Genomic DNA, 24,533 nt, shown 5'->3' with positions numbered 1-24,533 from the left:
CTTATTCATGAAGTTGTGAGGTACTTTCTAATTTGTTTTATAAAGTATTGAGAATGCCTTTTCATTATGGTTAACGTGTGAACGCAAATTTGCAATAATGTTACAATTCTTTTGATGCATTGATGCAGGATGCGTTATGACAATGCTTTGCCTGGAGTCGGATGGCAACTAGCAGTAACAAGAACCATCAGTAAAAAAACAATGTCGAAATATGATCGATTATTTTAAAAAAAAGTTAAAAGGCAAAATAACCGAACTGTTGAATCTACATTATTGCACAAAGGAACTATTGATATTGAACAGTTTAATTGATATACGAGTGACTTGTTTCTACTGAAGCAGTGTTGATTTTTAAGTGTGACAGCAGCAGGAAGGAAGGCGCTCCGGTTTCTCTCCTTCATACAACAAGTGACGCCGCCTCTCACAAAAGAAGGTCTTTATAAAGCCTGCATGCATCAGAGGTGTACAATTCATGGTGTCGTAGTGTGAGTGACTAGTCGGATTGTATAAGCACTATAGTTGTCTTTTCCTAACTCCTCACAAAGTCTCCTTCACACCTTTCTTTAACCCCATGATGTTTTCCATGGAGTTCAAGGAAAAGTGGTTAGGAATAGACCTTAGGAGGTCATTTTTTGACATTTTTGGCAGCCAGGGTAACCAGTGGAAGCATGGAAGTCGGAATAAAAAAGGTAAACAAAGAGGATGGCACATGGGTGTTCAGCCTGGCATATTAAATTTACCCATGGTACATAAATATACATGAAAACAGAGGAATGCAAGCAGAGACTATATCTCATAGATTTATTCATCAAACATTTAATTTGGTTATTGAAGCTCTTTTGAAAAAAACATGTAAATAGATTATTTGTCAATTACCTCTCATCTCGTAAGGCAAGCCTGGAAGACGTTCAAATCGGAGTACAAAGTATGAAGTAAATATCCACAATTGTACATAAGACTTGATGATGTTGTCATGGTGCTGTCCCATTCGTATTTACATGATTTCAAGCTTTTGCTGCCTCTCACACTCGACCATTTGAAAGGTGAGTCAGTCATGTCACAGAGGGTTCAGGGTTTAAGACTTTAGGGGGGACATTGGGATTGGGCCTAAGTCTTGTGTCCCAGTCCAGGTCAACAAATAATTATTATGACTATAGCCGGTAAATCCCCAGTATGTTTGTACTCCTCTCGCTGAAGATGAAGTATGGAGGCAGAGAGCGGTGTGTGCTGCCTTATATCCCGTGGGATCCGCAGTTATTTGGATAGGCACGTCCTGATGAGCAGGCTCTGAACAAGTGAGAAAAATGTGACAGGGACCACTTATGTTGGGCAGGAAGCAAGCAATACAGGATTATCCTACAGCTGAACTGATGTTGATTTAAGCCTAATGCACTGCTGCATTATTCTATTTTCTGTCCTGCGAGACCATAGTTCAAAACCGGTGCCTCAAGAAAAAATATTTAAAGTTAGTGACGTTTGATATCCAACCTTGATGTTTTTCCCAAACCTCTCAGGTGTTTTTTTGCCTAAGCATAACAGTAATGACGTGGCATTAAATGACACTGAAATCCTAAACTGCCTAATAATGACATGCAGAAATGTCATGCTATTTATACGCCCTCACATCTGGTTGTCTATCTAGCTGCCATGTTCAGAGCCACAATTTCGGAAAGTACCAATTGTACGGAAATTCCTACTATTTCTGTGACCTCAAATGTATTATATAACCTAGGGAAAGGATTAAATATAAACTATGAAACATTCTGAGCAATACAGTCTTTGTAAGACTGTACTTGTTTCTCTCAAGGTCTCTGCACAAAGGGTCACCACATGAATTGAATTGTACAAGCGGACAATTTGAAGCATAACGTCGCAGCATTCATTCACACTGATTTGAGTCTTTCTTTCTTCAAAAGACCACCTTTCCATTTCCCCTGCTGCGTGTTTAAAGAATCAGTCAAAAAGATTGGAGGCAAATATATCAGCAGTCAGCAGGGTCCTTCTTTTGTCAAAGTTTCAGATTCCCACAAACTATAACAGATTAGAGCTGTCCCAGATAAGATAGTCTATTATATTCAGACAACCAGAGCTTTTCAGAACATTAAACACTGGAACCAATGGCAATAGCATGCCCCCATTACTCTGCAGCTCTATCTTAATATTCATCAAAACATTAGCTGGTGTCATCGGTGGCAGGAACTACACTTCCTGACCAATAATTGCACAGTTTTCTAATGAAACAGCACATAGGGAGACATTTCATTTTCTTATTTAAAGGACAGACCTCCTTCTCTTTGCTTATTGTCTCACTCTATTTCCATCTTATACTGTGTATCCCAGTTATTATTTTCACTTTTGCATACAGATTGTTTTCCTACTATTTCCTTTATTTTTAGAGAGTCAAATCAGGAAAGGTTTTTCATGGATTTGTGAGTATTTTTACGTGATACCTCTATACTGCACACATGCATCTGGTGATCCAATCTGATTGTTCAGTAATTCCACAACATTCTACATTATACAAGAACAGCCTGCAGGGTCAGATTCAAATTCATGTTGTAAGCTGTGATTCATTCTGTGATAGCATGGACTGACAGTACACTGAGAAAGCAGGCTCTGAAGTGAGATTGCACACTTTTCAGTACGCTCCGCCATCATCGAGGATCTTCCAATCCCTGAAATGCAGCTCGAGGAAACGAGGAGCATGGTCAGAGGAGATGAGGCTTCTCGAGGAGCTGACAGCAAAGAAACACCGGTGTATCATTTTCGGCACCTGCGACATAAGAGGCCGGATACACACAGCTGAAATATTAAATAATTAACCATGGCAGGATTCTACAAATGTATCCGTTCCTTTAGTATAACTTATAGTTATTTATAATTATCAAATGTGCAATCAATCTTTCTGCCCTTAATATTTAATATCTTAATGACATTTCACCTTAATATGATTTGTGTTGTTATCGTTGCATGCAGGCTGCACCCAATTCAACTGCTCTAATTGTGACAGGATGTTTACAAGTGCAAACGGCTGCTGATTTGAATTGATTGGGCCTGTACAGTTAGCTCTTGCATTCAGCACTAATTTGCTGTATTTCATGTTGTCGTAGGGAGACAGGAGTGAGTTTGTGTGTGTATATAATATCACTTGAATCATATCATACAATTCACTCTTAATTTGGAAAGTATAGTTATTTTCATGCAAATGTGTGTAGTGCTTTACACAATGAAACATAAAGGCTGTAATATATATATATATATATATATATATATATATATATATATATATATATATTACATTTTATTTTTTTTCTCACGTCTCTTCCTCGCCTTCTCAGCTCACGTCTCTCATGGGCAGACACATGAAGTGGAGGTAAGGAAAGGGATCGAGGAGACAAGTTATTGAAAAGGAACCTCTGTTTATTTATTTTCACTTGGCCCCAACTGTGACAAGTCAAATGTCAGCATCAGATTGCTGGTTTGACATTTTCAGTCAATGGTGAATTACCTTTGACTTCACATGGCAACCCTCTGCTTGTTCCTGCTTCCCAGTTTTGGTTCAACCAAGATAACACATTCAAATCTTGCAATACCATCTCGCCCTCAAGGACAGTCCAGATGTCCTCTGGTTTATACGTTGGTATCCTGGTCTTTAATAACATGTATCCTCACTGTGGTCTCCTCAATGGAACTCTGGATGAGATCTTCATGATCTGTGAACTGTAGAATGCACATTAACAAAATAAAATGCAATGAGATCACTTCAAATACATTTATGCACTATGAATATTATACAAAATGTCTGAATTCTACATAAAGTAAAATATATAGTCAGGGATGTGCACTGGCAAATCAAGGGAAAACGGTACGAAGGACACAGACCATGTCCAAGAAATAGAACCATATAAACAACGCGTCAACCACGACCATCCCTATGTGCACGTGTGCAAATGCGTCCACCCTCAGGGGTGGATCGTCCTGCTGTGCCAGGGACAACCAGAGTAGGTAGTGGGAGTTGCATTGGTTGAAGAACAGATCCACACAAAAGGCCTTGTCTCTATGTTTCAGAGAAGCAACAATCTGAGTTTGCATTATGCCTTGCTCATCTTTTCATCCCGATCTTGGCTTTTGCACAAATACTACACCAATATCTAGGATTCGCTCATGACCTCAAGGATGGATTTTCTGATGTGTCTGAAATGGAAAAAAATACATAAAAGGTTCTTTGTACAAAAGACGGATTGCCTGGTGTCTATAGCTATCTTCAGAGGATCAGTACTTGTGCCGATTAAGTACAACCGTTGTGTAAAAGAAATGATTGTGAGGAGTTGTCCCTTTATGCAGCCTTGCAAACAGGTTAATCAGACTCATGATTTAGAAGCGATATAGCCAATGTTTGCATTATTTTGCATGTAAACGTCACATGCTGACGCTAATGCGTTCAGTTCATTTGCATAAATAGAGCTATTTTGCTACCATGGATCAGGAATGATTCGCTGTAGAGCCATTTGCTCCAGCAATTCAGTTTGAGGGATTCTTTTTATTTTGTTATTGATGACCCTGAGCGGAAATTCCATCTCACTGGCAGAACAATTGTAAGACCATATAAATATATATTCACAAAAGAAAGTGTGTGTTCTCTCTGAATTGTAGCATGCTGTTCTAGTAGTTAGGATGTGCCTTCTGTAGCTGTTCAACACAGAGTGGAGTTTCAAATGAAGTGGGCCCGATTTGGTTTTGTAATTCATGAGATTGATCCCGTTCAATAATCTGCCTCTCCAGTTTTTGCATGCTAATGCTTCCATTCCTCAATTTACATTAGTCAGGCAAAGGGTGCTAAATGCATCCTGCTAAGAATAATTTCCATATAAAGTACAAAGCGCTTTTGCAGGGCACGCACAGAGTAGACATCTGGAGCTCTATACATTACTGTCACCATAACAACTCAGAGATTACATCCCTGGACACCCACCTGCTCACGGTTGGTAGCATAAGTGTCAGTATTGATCCATGCAAGACCATCTATCAAACACAAGTGTGACTGAACTTCAGCATGTATTAGTCAGTGCCTGTGATTATTTATTTTTTGTTTTGCTGAGAAGGTTATCGTTGATCGAATCAGCCAGCTGGAGCCCTGTCAAGGCTGAATTTCATTGTTTAGGATTCAGGCTTACATTTTCTATTTTTCTATTTCTGTATTCCAAGGAGTTCCTGGATAGATTTAATCCATCAGCAAAGCATGAGGATTAAAATGACATTTCCAGCTATTTATTTCAACCTTTATTCATATTCAGCACACTCAGGAAACAAGTGTGCTGCAGATCAAACAAGACACATGCAACATACTACACGAGAACTGTGCATTCTGAAGCATAAATGTCATTAGTAAAATGTTCTCTGTAGAGGACGTGCCTATGAAAACATACTGATGTTAACTCAGAAGTTTGTGATGACACACACACATACAGACGCTGCTGCACTCACTCAACACTTGCTGAAAATACATTTTAATTTTCACTCGACATCAATGTTGTCCTATATGTCTTTCAATTATTAATCATTTTTCTAATTCATGGGTTTAAGGAAGCTGTAACACAATGTACAATTTATTAGCAATACTTACAACAGACAACTTGATCCAGTCATGTTCGCTTTTAAAAATCACTCCCTCTCCAATCTCTTTCTCCTGCAGCATCTGTGTGTGTAGGTGTGTGTGTGTGTATATATACTGTACATATATACACATAAAGGCTTATTTTCTGTCTATGGCTATGCACAATCTCAGGATTAAATATACGTATATATATATATATATACATATATATACAGTATACATGCAACAAACTGAAAAAGCAACTAACTAAATTAAATATGCCTGCTCAGCATAAAAACTGCATTAGCTTTGGAAAGTCTGAACTCTTTTCAGCTGATGCTGAGTCTGCGGTATTATTCTGCTATGTTTTCAGTGTCTTTATAATATGTTATGTTATGTATCACTATCAACAGATTTTCTTTTTTTTACCTTCAAACCACCTTTAGAGCTACAAATGTTAATCAAGGAGTGGAAGAAGACAATCCTTTAAACAGTAAAGGTATCTTTATTAATACTGAGGTCATGAGTTCAAGTCCAACAAACTTTATCATTTGCATTTTTCATATTTAATTTATTCAAACTGAAATTAATTCCCCAACTCCTCCGCCATGCACAATGTCAGGATTACAGTTCTGGTGTAGAAAAATAGATTCTTCATGGAGCTGGGTTTCAAACATAAACACTTTTTGAATACTGATCTAAATGCAAATGTTGCAAAGTGATGATCGAAAATCGAAAATCAATAACTTGTTTGTAACCCTTTAGAATGACACATAGGATTATTTCTGTTCTGATTCCCCTATGGACAGAACAACCCCGTCTGAATGCATTTTTATTAAAGTAAAAATATTCTACTTCATACGACCACCATGCACCCCAACATATACCTCCCAAAGACTTCCATGCATTACAAAAAGCAGCTCCATCAAACACAATTGGGATTGCAGCACGTCTATATTCCACAAAAGAATGTATTGTATTGATACTCAGCCCTAATCTTTAATGTATTCCTTTACTTATTGCTGGTATGGTTTAACTAAAGTATGTATCACTAATGTATGCATGTATCACTGCTACGTCTGGTGTACACATTTCAGCCAGAAAGAAGATGCTTGTAAAGGCTTAAATCGAGGTGAAATTCTGCTGACATGAATCGGGAAATATTAAATAATCATTTATCTTCAAATCTCAGAGAAACTCCCTCCACAATTTTAATCTGTAAAGTCAGAGCTCTAACACGCATCCACCAAAAATAACTCTGCATACTAAAGCAGCAAAACCCCAAAACAAACATGCAATCCCCTTTTACAAGAGCAGAGACAAGATTTGAAGATGTGCTTGAGGATGCCTTCAGGGGTGTAATTCACTGAGAGTAGATTGCCAAGCACCCACAGGGCTTGTTTGTATCTAATGATCTGACTGTCTGAGGCTTGTCAGCGACTATAAAAACAAACAAAAATGAACACATGTAATGTTTTGAAATCCAAGTGTTTTATTATTTTCAACCTTGAAAAAAACTCATGAAATGTTTCATCCTAACTTTCAGATATCTGGACTAAGGTCCAACATAGATTCACATCCGAAGGTTTTTAGACTACTATGATTTGAGGTGAAACTGTTTTTCCAGTTCATTGCGTATGTGTTACTTATAGGGATGTTATGTATGTATGCAAATTGTATTGATTCTTTACGATTTCTATTGCATTTATAAATCAAGACATGCCAATTTAAAGTAACAACCTGGCATTACCGATTTGCCCGTGTATTTCCCTAGAAAAAGAAAAATGATTTTATGTCTGATTCCCTGAGAGGCAGTAGTGCATCCATGCATTTACTGTTTACATTCCAAGCCAATGGTTTAAATGAGATATAGGTGTGAACCTAACAGATTCTATTCCTATTCCTGGCCCCTGCAGTATGTCAGAGTGTCCCTGGGCACGATACAGAACCCCAAATTGCTTGTGTGAGTATGCATGTGACTGTTTGTCACTCCCGATGAGCAGGTGGCACCTTTGAGTGGTCGCTACAATAATCATAATCAGAATAGGAAACGCTTTAATTGTCAAGTACGTTTGCACATCTTGATTGGTGCGTGAACATAATTATATAAGAAGGCTAAAAATAGCCCTGTATAAATGCAGTCCTTCTACCATTTGGATACTTCACTAAGTTCTTTTTTGTTGAGAGCACCTGCCTGCTGTGTCTGGAAATGACAGTCAAGTTACAGGCCCTGAGCTGAAAGACACAAAAATGCTCCATAGAGTGGTACTAAATATTGATCGATGCGGCTTTAAACCCTTAAGCATTTTTAACCTTTCCATGGTTACACTAGATAGATAGTATGTTAGCAGAAATAACGATACGATGAGCCAATACACACTGGGAATCCGATTTTTAAGCATGGATCACCCTGCCTGTCAGAATAAAGCCCCTGCCTGGGATCAAGTCATTTATTTGAACACATATATAAACTGACAACATCCTCTGGACTTTCTCTGCTGCTTACGACTTTGAAGATTCAAATTGTATAGAACTGGAGGGAAATCTCTCAGGAAATCATGCCAGGATTGTTTTATTCTATTCGAAAAATGAAACATGACAGCAGGTTTGCAGCAATTGTTTACGATGCTCTTAAATGCATCAGTCCTCTAATATGGGGAGAGGTCCCTTTTACATATCGTCTGCAGGGTTGACACACTGCACCTTGAGAGTTTACTGCCGACAAAAGGCATGTAATGAACGCAAATCAGCAGAGCAGGAGTTAGAATTAAGTGAGTCAGAGAAGCAATTTCACATGGCGTGCTGTAAAAAGATAAAAGTAAACTGCGAAAACAGAGCTTTTAACAAAGAATGGACGGGCTGTTATTTGTTCATTCTTCCTGCTGGCGCTATAAAACCACTCTGTCTCATATGTTCAGATATAAAGCGCCAATGTGAAACGCCACTACCAGACCAAACCAATCTTTTGAGCAAACATACCCACTCCAATCTGAATTGAGGGCAAGATGTAAAGATGTGTAGAGATTGTTTCTTATAAAGTTGTCTGAGACCGTTGTGATGTGAAATGGGTCTAACAAAAGAGAAGAACAAAATCATTTTCATTCATTTTTCTTAAATCAAGCACTTCCTTTTAAGATGCAAGTTTTTCAAAAGTTATTTTTTGTGTATTTTATTTATATGGAGCTCTTATTTTACTTGAAATGAGAGAACATTTATTTATATATTTCTATGTATTATTTATAATCCATCCAGTTAAATTTGAAAACTGAGAATAATAATTGTTAAAATATAATTGATGTGTACTTTCTTTATTTGATTTGACAGTTGTTGACTACACAGAGATGTCACTACTACTAGGCTCCTTGAATATATATATATATATACACTAAATAGTGCAAATTACATATTATTGTAATGTTCCGGACCTTTGCAGGAGGATATTTTCTCAACATGGAGCTTTTGGAATTTTAATTGAATACCCCTGCTTTAATGCCTTGATTTCCCTCCTCTGCAGAGTCCCAGATAGATTCCTCCCCCTCTCTGTTCTCTCACTCCCACCCCTCCACGCGCTGCACCTGTGCTGTCACTGCTTCTCGCGCGTCACACGATGCCAACTTAATCATTAGACCTTCCTCTCAGTCGGACTGGGCGCAGACCGAGTCGACCTTCGAAGCGGCCACAGGTTCTCCAGGTTCTCCTCCTGCAGCCGCTGTGTCTTATCTGCACGTGTTTATCACGCAACGGAAAACTTTTTTATTTTTACGCGCAGGTTCCCAATTTTGGACGATCAGCTCAGGACATCGCGTCTCCGTCTTTTCCACCACCACCACCACCACAACAACCTCTTGATCTTCACAAAAACTTCAAGAGGGACCATGCACGTGTATGTGGCTGTGGTACTCGCTTATGGAGTGTCGGGTAAGTTCAGCAACGTCTCTTGTTGACGAATTTAGGACTCGTTGAAGCTTCAATCTCTGCCTTTTTAAAAAGCCAACGCGCACAATCTGCGCTGTCTGCTCTGGTTGCTCACAATGTATTGAACAATTGGTTTCAAAGAAGCCTTGCGGGTTATCCGAGCGATTTAAAATGATATCTGAGATTACGAGAGATTTATTTTAAGATTGAGAGATAAATATATATATATTTTTTGTTGGGTTTTCTTAAACTAATGTGGAGTTCATGTGGAGCAAAATTAGATCTTTGTGTTTTTATCCCCTCTGTATTTTATGTGAGTTAGTGCAGGGCCTCTCGTTTTGTCTGTAGTATATTTCTGAGCAGTGCATCCATCACACTGTAACAGGTAATTAAGTGAGCTGTCATCAGTCGCTGTCCAGTAGTGCTGCGCGCATCCTCTGTCAAGGGCAGGGTTGCAGGTCTGTGTGAAGCCCACACTGAAATAGAATTGACAGTAATCCCAGCCATTATTTGCTCAGCAATTATTTGCAATTATTTGCTGGGTCAGAACTCCTCACCAAGAGCCGTTCAGGTCAAAATAATGCTTTTATTTCACAGAGCATAGGAGCTTCAATCCACTGTGTGAATTTGGTTTTATAAAGCACGTCAGTTAACTCCATAAGATATGCTATGAAGGATATAGTTTCAAATCCTGAGCAAAGATGGAGTCACAATTAACGAGATTTTTTTCTTTGGGGTGAATTTGAAGATATGTGCTCTAATCTTAAGTGATAATTGCATTATTTTGTTTGGCTGCAGACCAGTTTTGCTTTGTGCATTGAGGTGCATGCTGCTTATGCACTCATGATACTGTAAGGCTCTGGTGGTCGAGGCAGGAATCTGCTGCATAACTGCTTGCATTCTAGCCTGAACCATGCACCCAAGACCTGTGGAGAAAAAAAAGCAATGAATGAAAGCCGTGACGGGCCACACTGTGTGTCGTCACCTTGTGAGAAATTGATCTCCTGCAGCGAACAATTAAGATTCTATCTTTTACATTGTCGCAGTCAACAGATGATAGGCAACGCTCCAGAAGCTCACAGAGCAATGCCCTAAAGCTCTCGGATCCCGACTCACAGCCAGCCTGCCATAAGGGGCTGTTGAGCCTGTGGTTTTTTGTGATGCACCTGTCACTGCTGGCTCTAGTCGGTCCATTTCAGCTTCTGTTTGTTAGACTCAGCCTACTGAGTCGGTAGCAGAGGCAGTCGGTGAGACCGAGTTATGTGAGTGGCCACTGAAGCGAATCATTGTTTCCATCCATTTAGTGTGGAAAACCTCATGAAGAGCAACTGAGGAGGGAACCTTCATCCTGTACAGACAGACATGCAGACAATAGATGGCATCTGTACAGAATGACCAGCATAATAAAAGTACAGTATAGGAGGACAACATCGTACATAGAGTGTAAACATATACGAAGAAGTGCCCACAAACACATCTTATCAAAACGGCTTCTTACTTCATATTCTAAGCAAGATAGATAACCAGTGGTGGAAAAAATTGAGAATATTTATGGCCGTTTTTCAGTGAAATGAAGGCAAAATAAAGTTTTCCCACGAAAACAATGAAGTGTACTTCTTTATTTTTTTTTTGTCTTTTTCAATTATGTTTTTTTTTTTTTTTTATGATTATGAATACAAATGAGTTGATATTTCCTCTTGCGCGTACACACAGCCTCGATGCTTGTTGGCAGTTAGCTGTCCTGTGTTTGTGTGCAACCTTTAACTGAAGATGCAAAGCATTTGATCAGGTGTCTTTGTCGGCACTAGTCATCAGCATAGACCCAACAGTAAAGGAACTGAAACATGAAGGCGGTGGCCCAACAGCAACCGTCAGCCAAATGTCAGCATGGTGTGTGAGAGCCCTTAAACAGAGCAAATATACCCTTTTAAGTTCAGCGGTTTATTCGAAATGTAAACAACACTTGCGTTGTCTCAGGTGGACTGAATATTTCTGTCTTGACCTTGCATGCAACTATAACAATATTGGTTGAACTGCAGTGCTGCAAATGTCTACAGTACCTGTGCTGTATGGGAATACTCTGCATAATAACACAGTATCACTAAAGAAATATAGACGACATAAGACGTTATTAGAATATGTTACACCTTTATATAATCCGTACTGCACCTGTAGTACGTTTTTTTTCATTTGTGATATATTTTCTTTATCATGCTGAGAAACGGGGGAAGTTAAATGCCAACTGCTGCACAGTGATCCAAGACCTCCTTTGTCCTTTCTAGTCTTATCGTTATGGTCTCCTCTGTCACCCTTAACTACAGTAAGTCTGGGAGACATGACCAAAACCTTCTATCCCAATATAGCTCATTTTATATCTCAATAACGATATCTATCACGATATAGCATGTTTTCTGATAACACGATACATAAATATTCTATATGAAATAATCCCATGGTTTTATATATTGTGTCAATTAAATGCTTGAGAAAATAAAAGAGCTGCGTGTTTTCTCATTTATTTAAGATCTTTGCTGCAAAATAATCAGATTTTCTTTGAAAATTTTAGTTGGCATATTATCAATTTATAATACATAATTCTGTTTCACTATATCTTAATATATATATGTTTTAATCACAATATGATTTCATTGAATTGAATTTCTTGCAGGCTACGTATTTGCACATATTTTTTAATGACGACATATTTTTGTCATAGCTGTTGGTTTTTCCTTCTTTTCTCCCCTAGTCATAAAAATATCAACGCTTTCCTTGTGCTTGTGTATTATGTGAAGCAGAACAGCCATCTGCTGCGATGAAGTGTCTTAGACTGAAATCATTTTGCATGTTGATGTAGTGGCAGGCTTCATGAATCCCACACATTTCATATTTGTTCATAATTAACAAGTGTGTACTCCAGGAAATGGTGATTTCTTTTCCTTTTGTTTCAGAAAATAGACCTCTTAAAATATGCTTTCCATCTGGCGTGGAAAGAGAGTTGTCGTGGTGCCGTTCATTAGTAAGCCTACTGTCAGGTGGGAGCTTCACAGTTAAGTCTCTGCACTTAACTGTGACATCACCATTGTAAATATGATGCATGTCTAAAGCAAAGCTAAGATCTCTTGTGCTGTAATTCAGCATAGTATCCTTTATAAGAACAAATAGTCTGAGAGTATAGCGATCAGAGTAGTCTTATTATTTTGCAGATAAATTCTGAGTTTTGTGACAGATGTTAAAAGGTGTGACCCGTTCTCAAGAATGCACAACAGATACTGTACTTTCTTTAGGCGTCTCAAGAAGTTTGGTATGAGCACCAAAACTCGAGGGAACTTGTATCACTGTACCATGGATAGCGTTTGGCAACCTGACTGTTCAGGACTGCAGATTGGCAATGAACTGCCACAACTTCATAACCGCGGCTTGAGACGTCGGTAACCTTTAGTTCCTAATTACGGACAAAAGGTCAGAACATGTGAGAGGTCTTGTTGAGACATAATGACATGATGAATCAATATTTTAGCATGGACTCAAGTGCCAAGTAGATAATGAGGTGAATCATAAATTATATTCCCTTCTTAATTGGTTCCAGAGCGGAGATGCCAGATAGCTGGAATATGTATAATCTGCAACTGGCTTGTTGTTGCCCTGTGTCCTGTATTTTGAACCACAGGCACGATGAGGCAGATACACTATGGCGCATGAATAAAGAATGTTAATAATCAAGACATGGGTGAGATGAGGGAATGATTAATTTCCTCTTCCAGCTTCATGGCATATGAAGTATGTTTTACATTCACAATATATGTCAGTCTGTATTGTTTGTTTATGGAAAAGATATAGTGGAGTAATGTCTACCTGAGCAGAGAATGAAGTTGCTCTCCCTCTGTGTCTGTTGCTATCTGAGCTTCTATGTTCTTTTATTGACATTGAAGGGCCTCGTCTCACCATGTTGAGGGCCGTTGAGAGGCAATCAAAACCCTCCCAATTTCCTATCATGCACCTTTCAAAAGAAGCATTGACTCATGAATAGTACAAAGAACAGCTCTCTGTGACTAAAACCTTTGATGTGGGTTTAGACAAATGGATACAAAAGCTTCCTTAATGAGATGCAGAAACTCCTCATGAGTCTGTTTAGAACACGTCTTATTTTACTGCTGCAGGGTCTGACAGAGGGACCAGTGGAGCAGCGAGGTAAAGCCCTGCTCCTGGCCGGAGGAGGAGATGCTGCTGCTGGGAACTGAGCTCTCCTTCTCCTGCCGGAGCTTCCAACTGCAGGTTGAAAGCAGCAGCGAAGCCGGATGTGGGTCTGTCAGCTGTGGGCTGGTTTCTGCTGGAGGCCTTGCTGGGGTCTAATCTGAAGGGCTATCTGGTGAACCGGCATGATTTCATCTGAATTTGCGTGTAATCTGACCCGGTGGCACCAAAGAATTACTATGTAGAAATAGCCGATCTTCTCGCTGATGGTCAGGTTTACTTATGTAGGTCATACAGAGGCATCAGTATTAAATTGACACTGATTCATAACCAGTGAAAAGTTAACTCATATCTCTCAAGGGCTCTCAATGTGTCTCTAATAAAGACCCGTGGCACAAATGCTCCATTCATAATCATACTCTTGGATTTTCTGCTTTGTTTATAGCACTCAATATCACAGAGGAGAAGGCGGCGTGCCCCCTTGGATATTTCCCCTGTGGCAACCTGACGATGTGCCTCCCTCAGGTCCTGCATTGCAACGGCATCGATGACTGTGGAAATCAAGCAGATGAGGAGAACTGTGGTAATTCATTGTTTCTAGAACAAACGTTTATGACCATGTGCTGTTTCACTTCATGCCTACAGCAAATCTACAAAATGCATTTGTAGATTTGTAGTCATTAGTTCTGTCGGGAGACATTTCCTATGTTTAATGGCCATAAAAGAGAGGGATGCCAAGAGAGGTCTTGCGTTTTGAAGGTCTACTCTCCCCCCGAGGGGTTGACTTTGTGACTCGTGTTGTTATTTCTGAGCGGAGTGTAACAAAGTATCTCAGAGGAGGAGCAGCAGCATTATGAATGATCTGGAAGACTAAGCAAACATGTATTTTATCGTGCTTGTCCAAATTTTTAAAAGGTAACACATTATATTTAGTGAGTATACTACGGTTTTAAAATGATATATCTATACCACTCACGCCAGCAACAGTCCCGTTATATTCTATCAATTGATTCTGGTCCCTGTCTATAGTGGTTATTGTTACACAGAGAATGTAGGCATAAAACAAGAGTTAGTATGTTATTTCTGCTAAAATAGCATTTTTAAGTAAGCCAGTTAGTTTGTTGGAACAGCAGGTAAGGTTGGGGGGGGGGATAAATGAGCACCAGGGACTGAGCATTAATGATGGAGGGATGAAATTGAGCATATGATCGAATCGGGTCTGATGATATGCCAGGATTGTCGGGGTGCAGGAAACCCAGGGAGTGAGACTCAGCGTGGGGGGCTTGTCTTGATGTGGCTGCATTGTTTCTCCTTTAGTTCCCGTTATGAGATTGTTGTGTTATTGTATCAAAATGTCTGTATTAACAAGGCATTTGCATGACTGACGCAAGTCCTGTCGGCAGTGTTGGAGAGTCGGCTCCCAGTTAACGGTGCTGACAGAGCTAATGGTGTTAACCTGAGGGGGAACAGCAAGGTGGGCGCTACACTTCCAACAGCGTTATGAGCTGTAATGAGCTAACCTTTGGGGGGCACGCTCACATGCACTAACATGCACTGGCTATGTAAAGAAAGCACAAAGAAGCTCAGAGTACAACACACACACAGAGAAAAAGCGACATTGATCTCTGCTCAGGATGAAGTTACTCCTCTATATCTTGATATTACAAATAGTTGTTTGTTGCTTTATTAATGCTCTGAGTATGGTAAAGAGAACCTTTAAGTTTAGTTAATACCACTAAAGATATTTATTCCATACAAGGCAACATGTCCCAGGAGACATAAAAACATATATATGATAAACTACTGATGTGTATACAGAGTAACCCTAACAGAGGCCCTCTTCATGCTCATGGATCAGTTTTTAAATATGCTAATTTGCCCAAAAGTTCTTTGCAGGTCCAGTTTTGCAAACCCATTAATGCCTGCACCCACAAAGCTTACCCGACCCAACCTGCACCCATAGTTGAATAGGCTCAGCGCTGCTTGCTGGCACAGGCAGTATAAATATAACCTTCGTGCATCTGGGTACTGTAAGGGCACACTACGGCCTGGTGAAAACAAATAAATGATAAGATCATGGTCCATGTTTTCGATGCATGATGTTCACTTGTGGTTCCGTCTTGTTAGTAACTCTGGTTGCACTCGTACCTCTGAAATCCAGTGTGTTTTTTTTGCACAGTGTGAATACCTTCATTGCTTATGCCTCAGTACCAGGAATTGGCAGCAGCTGTACTTTTCTACATGCTGGTGAGTTGTTCTCAAAGCTGTTCAGTTATGTTGGTAAAGATCAATCTAAAAGACTGCTATTTCTGATGTTCTTTAATCTCCCCATTTCGCCTACAGCCCATCTAATGAATTGTACTTATTCAGTATAGATACATAATACATTTTTGGATTTATTCAGTAAGTACACCAACACTGCAGCTGCATGACTCAAATGGACATTGTGTCAATTATGTTGTTGTCAACAAAAAAATAAACACTTTTATACCCCAAATATAACAGGTAACACTTACAAAGGATCCTGTTATTGAGGCTTCCTCACCTCTGCTGTTCCCCAGTTTGTGAAAACAGGCTCATGCATGACTGATTTCCTGAATTTATCTTGAGGAGGAGATAATTATTCATGACTCCTGTGCTGAAACAAATTCAGCTCATAAAACAGCTGTCAAATTATAAGAAATGACAGTTGTAAATTCCTCTGACTTTCTTCCGTTCCCCAGGCTCAATTTAGTCCCCCTGCAGGAAGGTTTGTGATCTGATGTCAGCTTCGGTCCAGCAAAGGGCTGGTCCTCTATGCAGTCTTTTTGACGTTGGAAGCATTTCACTGTTATATTAACAGAAAGAAAAGTTGTACATTGCTGGCTAATAACTTGTTATTAGACGTGCAGCTTGGTATTGTCTGTCTGACTAAACAAAGTTCTTACCTCCAGCAGCAGACAAAGCTGTATGACGCTCGCACGCAGAGAGGGAACAGAAGCTAACAGTTCATGTAGTCCTTTTATCATCCATGGATGTAACCTGTGGCATGAATATATGCCACAGGTTACATCCTATATGAATATTAACCCATGTTACACTCTCCAAGTTAAACTCCTTGCTTTCCTGATCAAAGCTTTCCCCGCAGCAGATAACACTGAATGTCAGCAAGTTCGTTGAGGACATTGCTGTTTGCTCGTGTTTTGTTCATAAAGACAAGACAAAATATGATTAATAATACTATTAACAAGGTTAGACCTTTTTAGTTTGAGAGAAAGAATGAATCACTGGGTGAAATGAGAGCGCTGTAGCTCAATTGGCTGTAGCAAAAAAAAAATATGTTTCCCTTGAAACGTTGTGTGGGAACATAATTTGTAGGAGACCAGGCTGCTCTTACAGATATGATACAGATACTTATTACCTGAATCTGCAGATCTCCTCGGCTTCAAAGACATTTCAGCTAGAAATGTTGCTATTGAGAAAGCTGATTTAACAATCTGAATCATAAATAAGTTCACTTTTAATTTCTGGGTCAATTTCAGTATTCAGAAACATTGGCGGCGCATTTTGTTTACAACTCTAACAACGTTAGCGTTATTAATTAGCTACCGCTGTGATTTGCGCCTCTGACTGGCTCCTCCAGAGATAGCAGCCAGGGCTCATGGGTATTGCAGTATTTATAGATGTCCACCATGCCAAGATGATGCACACTACCATTTTTTTCACAAACAGTTTAAATAATTGATACTGGTGATCATAACATGTGATCGTGACGTTATCTGTTTTTTTTATGTTAAGTAATGATGACGATATTGTGAGGAAGCGTGTTTATCTTGCTGCAGAGATGTGCACCAGCACACACAGTTATGGCAGAAGATTCAGGTTGAAAAATAATGACTAGAAATACAGGAGTAGTTTTGGGAATTGCTGGTTTTACCCTTAGGGGGAAGGTTAAAAGGGGAAATGGAGTGAATATAAATGTTGGTGGTGTAATATTATTTTATACAGAGTGTATTACAAATGTTAAGAGCTTTTGACAAGAAATAAATTAAACGTTTGACATGTCAGCAAAGCATGCTAAACTTGAAGTGTGTATAGTTCTTTAGATTTAAAACCTGATACCTTGCCTCCCAATATGATTGCTTCATCAGCCAGAAAGTTGACAGAAGGATACTGTATCGCCAATCAGGCCGACAAGATACTGAGTCAGATGTTATCCCTGCTGACAGGAGCGCAGTCATCTTTGCTTACTACCTATAAGTTTGCAAAACAAGCGGGAAAAAAACTAATGTAGATAATCATCTACTTAATTCACGTGAAAAGCCGTCCCTATTATTAAATCTATTAAAAACACTCGTTTGGAGCACATTTAAAAGCATACCTTTAGTAATGTCTGCTTTTTCGCCCACAACAGTCCTTAGATTACCTCGGTTCCTGCTGTATTCACCGTACTGTTTGGCATGCCTCCAACCGATAAAAAACTGAAAAGCCAACTGACCTTGTAGTTTGGGCAGATGCAGGAAGAGTCAGAGAGATTAGAAATGTTTTATAAAACTGCAAACAAAACATGCTATAGCCTATTTCTGTGTATAGGTTTAAGCACCATAAACAGGTTGGTGTGGGAAATGTTTAAAAGTGTGTATAACGTCAGTGGGAAAATATATAAAGCAGATCATCAACAACTTATATTCCTCATCTGGCCTTTCGCTGTCAAGACTTTCACAAACACTTAAAGTGACTCTACAACTCTGCCAACCATCACCGCACGTTAAAGCAACACGGGTCAGGAGTGGAGTACGTCACTTGAAGGGAAGGTGTAATTGTCTGTCTGTGAGAGAGAGAGTGCGATAATGTTGAGGTGTCTGCGCCTGCATCTGTGGGAGTGTGATAATGTCCTCGCTTTGATGAAAAGTATAAACAAAGTTTCACACTAGTAGATCAGAGGGAAAGGTTTTAAGTGGTTTAATTAATTCAGAGGGATCACTAATTGGATTAGATTGCCACTGGAAATGTCTCTGTTCAAGAGACAGTTTTGTGAACAAACAGAACATACTTTAAAATGTTTTATTTTTTTTTTTTTTTTTTATTGTAGCAGAGTCCAGGTGTGTTCCTTTGGTTACTTAGTTTTGCTGTATGGTGTATTTCTCCTGTAAAAAGCCATTTATTTACAGGAAACCATATGTCTGGCAGACATGATACTATGATACTCCTGCAGAGTTTGATAACAGAACGATGTTAAGCCTTCATATTAAAAATGTTGCTCTGGAAATGCGCACAAGCTTCCAGCAACCAAAATTGAATTTCCAAAACTCGTTAATTCAGAGCAGCCTGCGGCAATTACATTGAATATCAAAAGTCTCGCTCAAGTATACGCCATTAGTGCAAATGGCTGTACATGTACCTAAGTATAGTCTCAGAGTTTCTTGTTTTCTTCCACATGACCCCTTCTGGCTCTTAAGAAGTTTTAAGGTCTTTGTGGACCAGATTTTCAGTAAAGATCGTTTCTTTGATTCCTCGACATAACCTTTTTAAACTCTTGTGTCCATCACAGGTGGTTTTCTCCTGAGTTCAGCCTTTGTGTAGGAGAAATTAATAGCATGAAACTATAGTAAAAATGTTTTCTGTAGATGGTACCAGGCACAGGAAACGGCAAAATACTGCATCACAGAGCGCATCCTATATGTGTCTGTCTTTGGCTTGTTCTTCCTCTCTGCCCTGCACAGACTGACAATCTTGCACACAGAGCAACAACTCATTATCTGGCTTTCTGTCAGCATGGCTCTCACTGCACCGACGGAGGTGAAGATCCACACCCGCAGAGAGCATCTTGGTGCTGATCAGCTCCAGACTCTCATCCACTGATCGTACGAATTTCCATCTCCTGTTGTCTTTGAGTGTTTTTCTCTTTCTCTGAAGATGTTTGTTAACAAGGGGAAAAAGTACATTTTTTTTTTTTTTTATCCAACACCAATACTCACCCTGGACACAAACTGTTCATGCCCCTTCCATCTGGAAGACCTCACGCCACACGAACAGTTTCTTACACTTACATTACACTTGTTTAAAGTACTGTTATCTGTTTGTCTGTGCACTTTATTTTATATTCTTCTATATTATATTGTAAATTTTAATATGTTTCTATTTCTTGCACTTGATTGTTTAATGTTATTGTCTAATGTTATGCACAACCCGCCATGACAAATTCCTTGTATGTGAAACATACATTGGCAATAAACGGTTCTGATTCTGATGAACATCAGTGCAGAGTTTTGCTTGACTGATGTGCAGGTGTGGAGCTAATAGCTTGTTTGAATCACTTTCTTCCCATCATATTGCAGAAAAAAAAAACTATTTCCCTTTACTAATCTCAAAAACACGATAAATCAGTGAAATGGATCAGAATGGAGATTAAAGCCATTAGACTTGGCCCTTTCATGCTACGGCTGTTGCCTCCCATTTGTTGGTGGGCTTCGGATGTGCAGTTTCAGATGAGCTGTGGCGTGATCATACTCAGACAATTTTAGTTTTGTTGGCTTCCTCGACTTGCTCCGCTTGCACTGGCACAGTTGGTCCCAAAAGATAAGAAGCTGTCACGGGCCGATTCCTCAACCAATGAGGGCGGAAAGCATAAACTCAGAGATATCAACTGAAATGGATCTGCTAAAAGCATGATACTGTGAGACTTCAGAGTGAGACATGAACCTTTACAGACATGCACATTATATATCTCACGTTATGTTAAAAGGGTTAGCCTGGTTATGAGCAGGCCAGCCTGCACTCAAGATATAGACCGCTTTTTATTTTTTTTTACCGAGAACAAATGGCGTATTCAAACACATTTTCCTCCATCTGCTCAACAATGTCAATTTTGCTATGTTCCCCTGGAAGCCCAGCAGGTAGCGGTTGCCATTCTTACTGATTTAATCCTCTCTACAGGAAGCCATATGTACTGTACATCACAGCAGCACATCTAAGATGGTTTGTCTCTTGTAAGCTTTCCGCAAATAGCAAGACAATGATTGGGAACATGTGATTTGAAACATACCAAGATGATAGACTTATTCTGAGCCTGTCAACAATATTTTAGTTGGAGCAATACATACTATAAAAAAAATCTGTTCCACACTGTTTTGTATAATGATGTTAGAATATGCATCACAATTTAGAACTAGAAAAGTTGACTCTGTAGAGTGCAGATCTCCACCAGGTGTGTCTGGTCTGGGGACATGTTGGTGGGGAACAGGGAGTACAGGGCAGGCTGTGTGTCCAGCCTGTATGCGTGACAATGATATGCAGGTTACATAATTATACTGTATGCAATTTGTTAGTATGTAATTTATTATCAAAGCAATAATAATGAAATACTTCAGTTCATTTATTTATGTATTTTATTTTAGTCTTTATATTTCAAAACGGTAAAAAAGACTTTTCAATCATTCCCATCAACCCTGTGTGTGTCTAGAGTGGAGGGTGTCAGGAGCATTTTTTTACTCGCACATCTACAGATGTGTCCGCAGAAAAGTGTTTTAAACATTAAAAAAGCCTTTCCAAATATTTCATGAGGAAGGAAATGCATGAAACACATTTTAAGGCCTCAAGGATACATACTCCACATGGTATGTTTGAATTTTCTCTTCATTGATGAAGAGTGTGGCGAGTGTCATTTAGCCATCTCCACACTGTAAACTGAACTGCATGTCCGAGCAAGTTCAGGTAAAGGATTTACATCACCAGAATACAAAATTGTGGCTCTATATTAAATCAATACCTTGCCCAGAAGCATAAGCTATATCAGGTGTTACTTTACAGTCAATAAGTGTTGTTAATAACACCCGTGTTATCCTTTGACTGGTGTGAGACATGAAGAAAAAAAAACAGGTTCATCACTACTCAAAAATATATTTTTAGCATGTGTCCAAGTAGCTTGTCCTACTCCCACAAGCGTGGCTGTTTTCTGTATTTGATTCCACTCTCCTGCACACAATAACCACAGCAGACTGTCACAATAAGCTTTTCTTTTTCCCTCAATAAACTGAAGCAAGCGGCACAAACTGTCTGAGCAATATGGCAACATTTCCAATAAATCTTTCAGTGTGGCCAGAACTTTGTAAAAAAACCTGTATATATTCTATGAAGGACAGAATGTATTATGCAGTTGTTTTTTTCATCACTTCTCAGAATACTATAGCTACTGTTCTTTTGTTTAAACTACCAGAACAACAACTCTATTCCACGGCTACCTTTCAGTATAAACCTGCTTACAGGACTTGTTAGGTCAATTATATTACCATCCTAATTTTGATTAATGCGTCTTATTTCTACAGACCTTTGTGTTTTTGCTTTAACTAGTGCCTTTTCTAAAATACTCTTCCGTGTATGATTAATGTTAGTTTGTGCTCTTTTATAATGAGATATGTGTTCCTGCAAGAAATATTGCACAAGCCCCAAACCAAAGTAATGATCATAGTAAATAACCATCTAGGCCCCATAAAAGTTGCTTTTGAAAAAGTTATTACGTTTTTAGAAAACATGAATTAATCACACAAATGCTGACTGACAGCAGCATGTATGGGCCCTGTGGGTTTACATGGCATTTAGATTTAATGTCAGCTCGAATGTGCTCAGAATTTTCAGGGCATTGTGATCATGTCTCTAGTTTTTGTAATGTTATAACTGATGTCAGAAACTTCAGAAGATTTTTTTTGTTCACATTTTCACTAAACAATACTATTACCAGCTATGGCTGACTATATATAGCAAACTCTCAATCTCCATTTCGGCTCAGGATTTGAAAGGCTTTTCAACACTGTATCAACATTGGCTTCTGTCAGAGTTTGCAAGACATCAAAGCCAGACATCAGACATCTGAAAGACGAAATGCTGCTTTTACTCAGGGAATCACGGAGCAAAGAATACTTCACATAGGCTCAAAGTGAGGAGGATAAAACAGGTGTGTTGTCTTCTGCAATGTCACAACGATGGAAGCTTTTGTGGAAAAGAAAAAAACAAAACATAAAAGGATGATGCGATGGTCAGAGATGACGTCTGATCACCAAAAGGCTCCAGGTTTGATCGCAGCAAACACAGGGTTTAAAGGAACAGTGTAGAAATGCAATATAATATTATTAAGAACGTTTTCTGTTGTGTTTAGTCACCTGAGAAGGAGAATCGTTGTGTTTTCATTACCTTAGAATGAGCCGTTTGTATCTACATACTAGAAAGGGCCATTCGTGTTCTCACTTCCGCAGCCTTAGTTCTCCTTCACGCTTGGCATGCAGGAGAAGTTTCAGTTGTTTACAATCTGCAACCTCACCGCTAGTTGCCTCAAGATGCTACAAACTAGACCTTCCCAGAGAAAGATGAGAAATACACTGAGCCCCAATCCACTCATCACCACACTGTGTAGATGTAATATAATAGATAAACACAACACATAATCACTGTCAAAGTAATTCGAAAGGGTATGAGCAGAAAAAGTTTCCATATCAGAAGAGCAGGCTTTCTTAAACAAGTTAAATGCTGCTTGACGATAAAATGACCAACAGTTGTGAGGCCGTTGATTAGTTGAAGTCTCTGCTTCGTCTCCGTAGCATGTATTTGTTTCATTTTAAAGCCACACAGTTGCATCCCCCCTGGGTTGTAACGTCACAAAGGCCAACATAATATTTGATTCAAATTCACAGCTGCTTCATTAAGTGGGCTTTTGTTCGAAAAGCCAATGTTGCAGGCAAAAACAGCCTCTCATTAGCTCATGTTAATAGAATGTCGAGGCCCTTAGTCAGTCTTGATATGAGCTGTGATTGTAGTGCCAAATGAAAAGAGCACTTATTGATCAATAATGAATGTTTCATTACGAAAATTAGATAAAGTCACTCACTCATTTCTGTAATGAAACACAATGTAACAGTGGGACTGTTGTTTGAAGGTCTTTCTTCACCAAAGTAATTATGTTAGTAATAAAGGTGCCCTGTGGAGCTTTATTGTGGTTACTCACCAAAATGCATTCGTTAACTAGCTTCCCTGCCCTTGTTGGCAAATTGCTGCGTTTCTTGGTGCATTACCGTCACATGGGGACCCGCACAATTAACCATTTTCAAACCTCTTCTTGTACTGCTCCAATCAAATGCTATGCAGTATGAAATTTGCCATTTTGTGTCATATAAACTCCATTGTAAACATGACCAGGAATGGATCAAATCAGAAACATTTCTGGATTAAGCTTAATGTGTGAAAGGGGCTTAAGTGCAAAACCTGGTCTCTTTAAGTCAATCTTTGCAAACACCCGCTGTTTATTTGTTCCAAACTAAATTCCTTTTTTGAGCTAAACCGTAATGCCGGTGGTGCAGTTCGCTGGTGTGACACTGATCTTTACAGGTTAATCCTGTATCCAGGTTAATCCTTCATTGAAGAATGAGGAAAGCCATACAGGGTCAACTTTTTCCATTTCAAGTCCATTGTGCAGTGAAATTGAAATGAACATCAAAGACTTAAGGTGGATGATGTGTTTCCTGAGAATTGATTCATCCAACCATTTGTTGCAGTGTAGCATTCATAAAGGCTTTCTCCTGCAGCGATTTGCATGTAATAGAACAGAGCATGGAGAAGGTAAGGCTTTTCCAAGATAAGGTTGGAAATGCATTGGCTATCAAAGATGTAAGTGCTCTCACTCGCCTCTGCCAGAAAGGAGGTATTCCTTTCTCCTGCACTGTGAGTTACATTCGGTATGGCCCATGTCTGCTGCAGAGCATTGAGCATTTGCTAGAATAGCCCTCTGCCCCAAAACAAACTTTACATGTTTATGTGACTAAAAGCTGCATGTATCACCTGTTTGCCCCTGAGAAAACCAGAATTCTTC

The 24,533-nt window shown here is 39.2% G+C and overlaps 1 protein-coding gene across 1 annotated transcript in view; it reads left to right on the top strand.

The window, feature by feature from the left end:
- Positions 1 to 9,253: 9,253 nt before the first annotated feature.
- Positions 9,254 to 24,533, top strand: part of rxfp1 (relaxin family peptide receptor 1) — a 39,523-nt gene continuing 24,243 nt past the window's right edge. The window contains exons 1-2 of the mRNA XM_076103466.1: positions 9,254 to 9,511; positions 14,145 to 14,282. Coding sequence (XP_075959581.1) covers positions 9,469 to 9,511; positions 14,145 to 14,282 — 181 coding nt within the window. The 5' untranslated portion in view covers positions 9,254 to 9,468. The remainder of the gene's footprint in view (positions 9,512 to 14,144; positions 14,283 to 24,533) is intronic.

This window comes from Anarhichas minor, unplaced genomic scaffold (genome assembly GCF_050575085.1).
Source record: "Anarhichas minor isolate MPS153535 unplaced genomic scaffold, ASM5057508v1 ptg000028l, whole genome shotgun sequence".
In the NCBI taxonomy this organism is placed as follows: Eukaryota; Metazoa; Chordata; class Actinopteri; order Perciformes; family Anarhichadidae; genus Anarhichas; species Anarhichas minor.
This window is presented reverse-complemented; position numbering and strand designations above follow the sequence as displayed.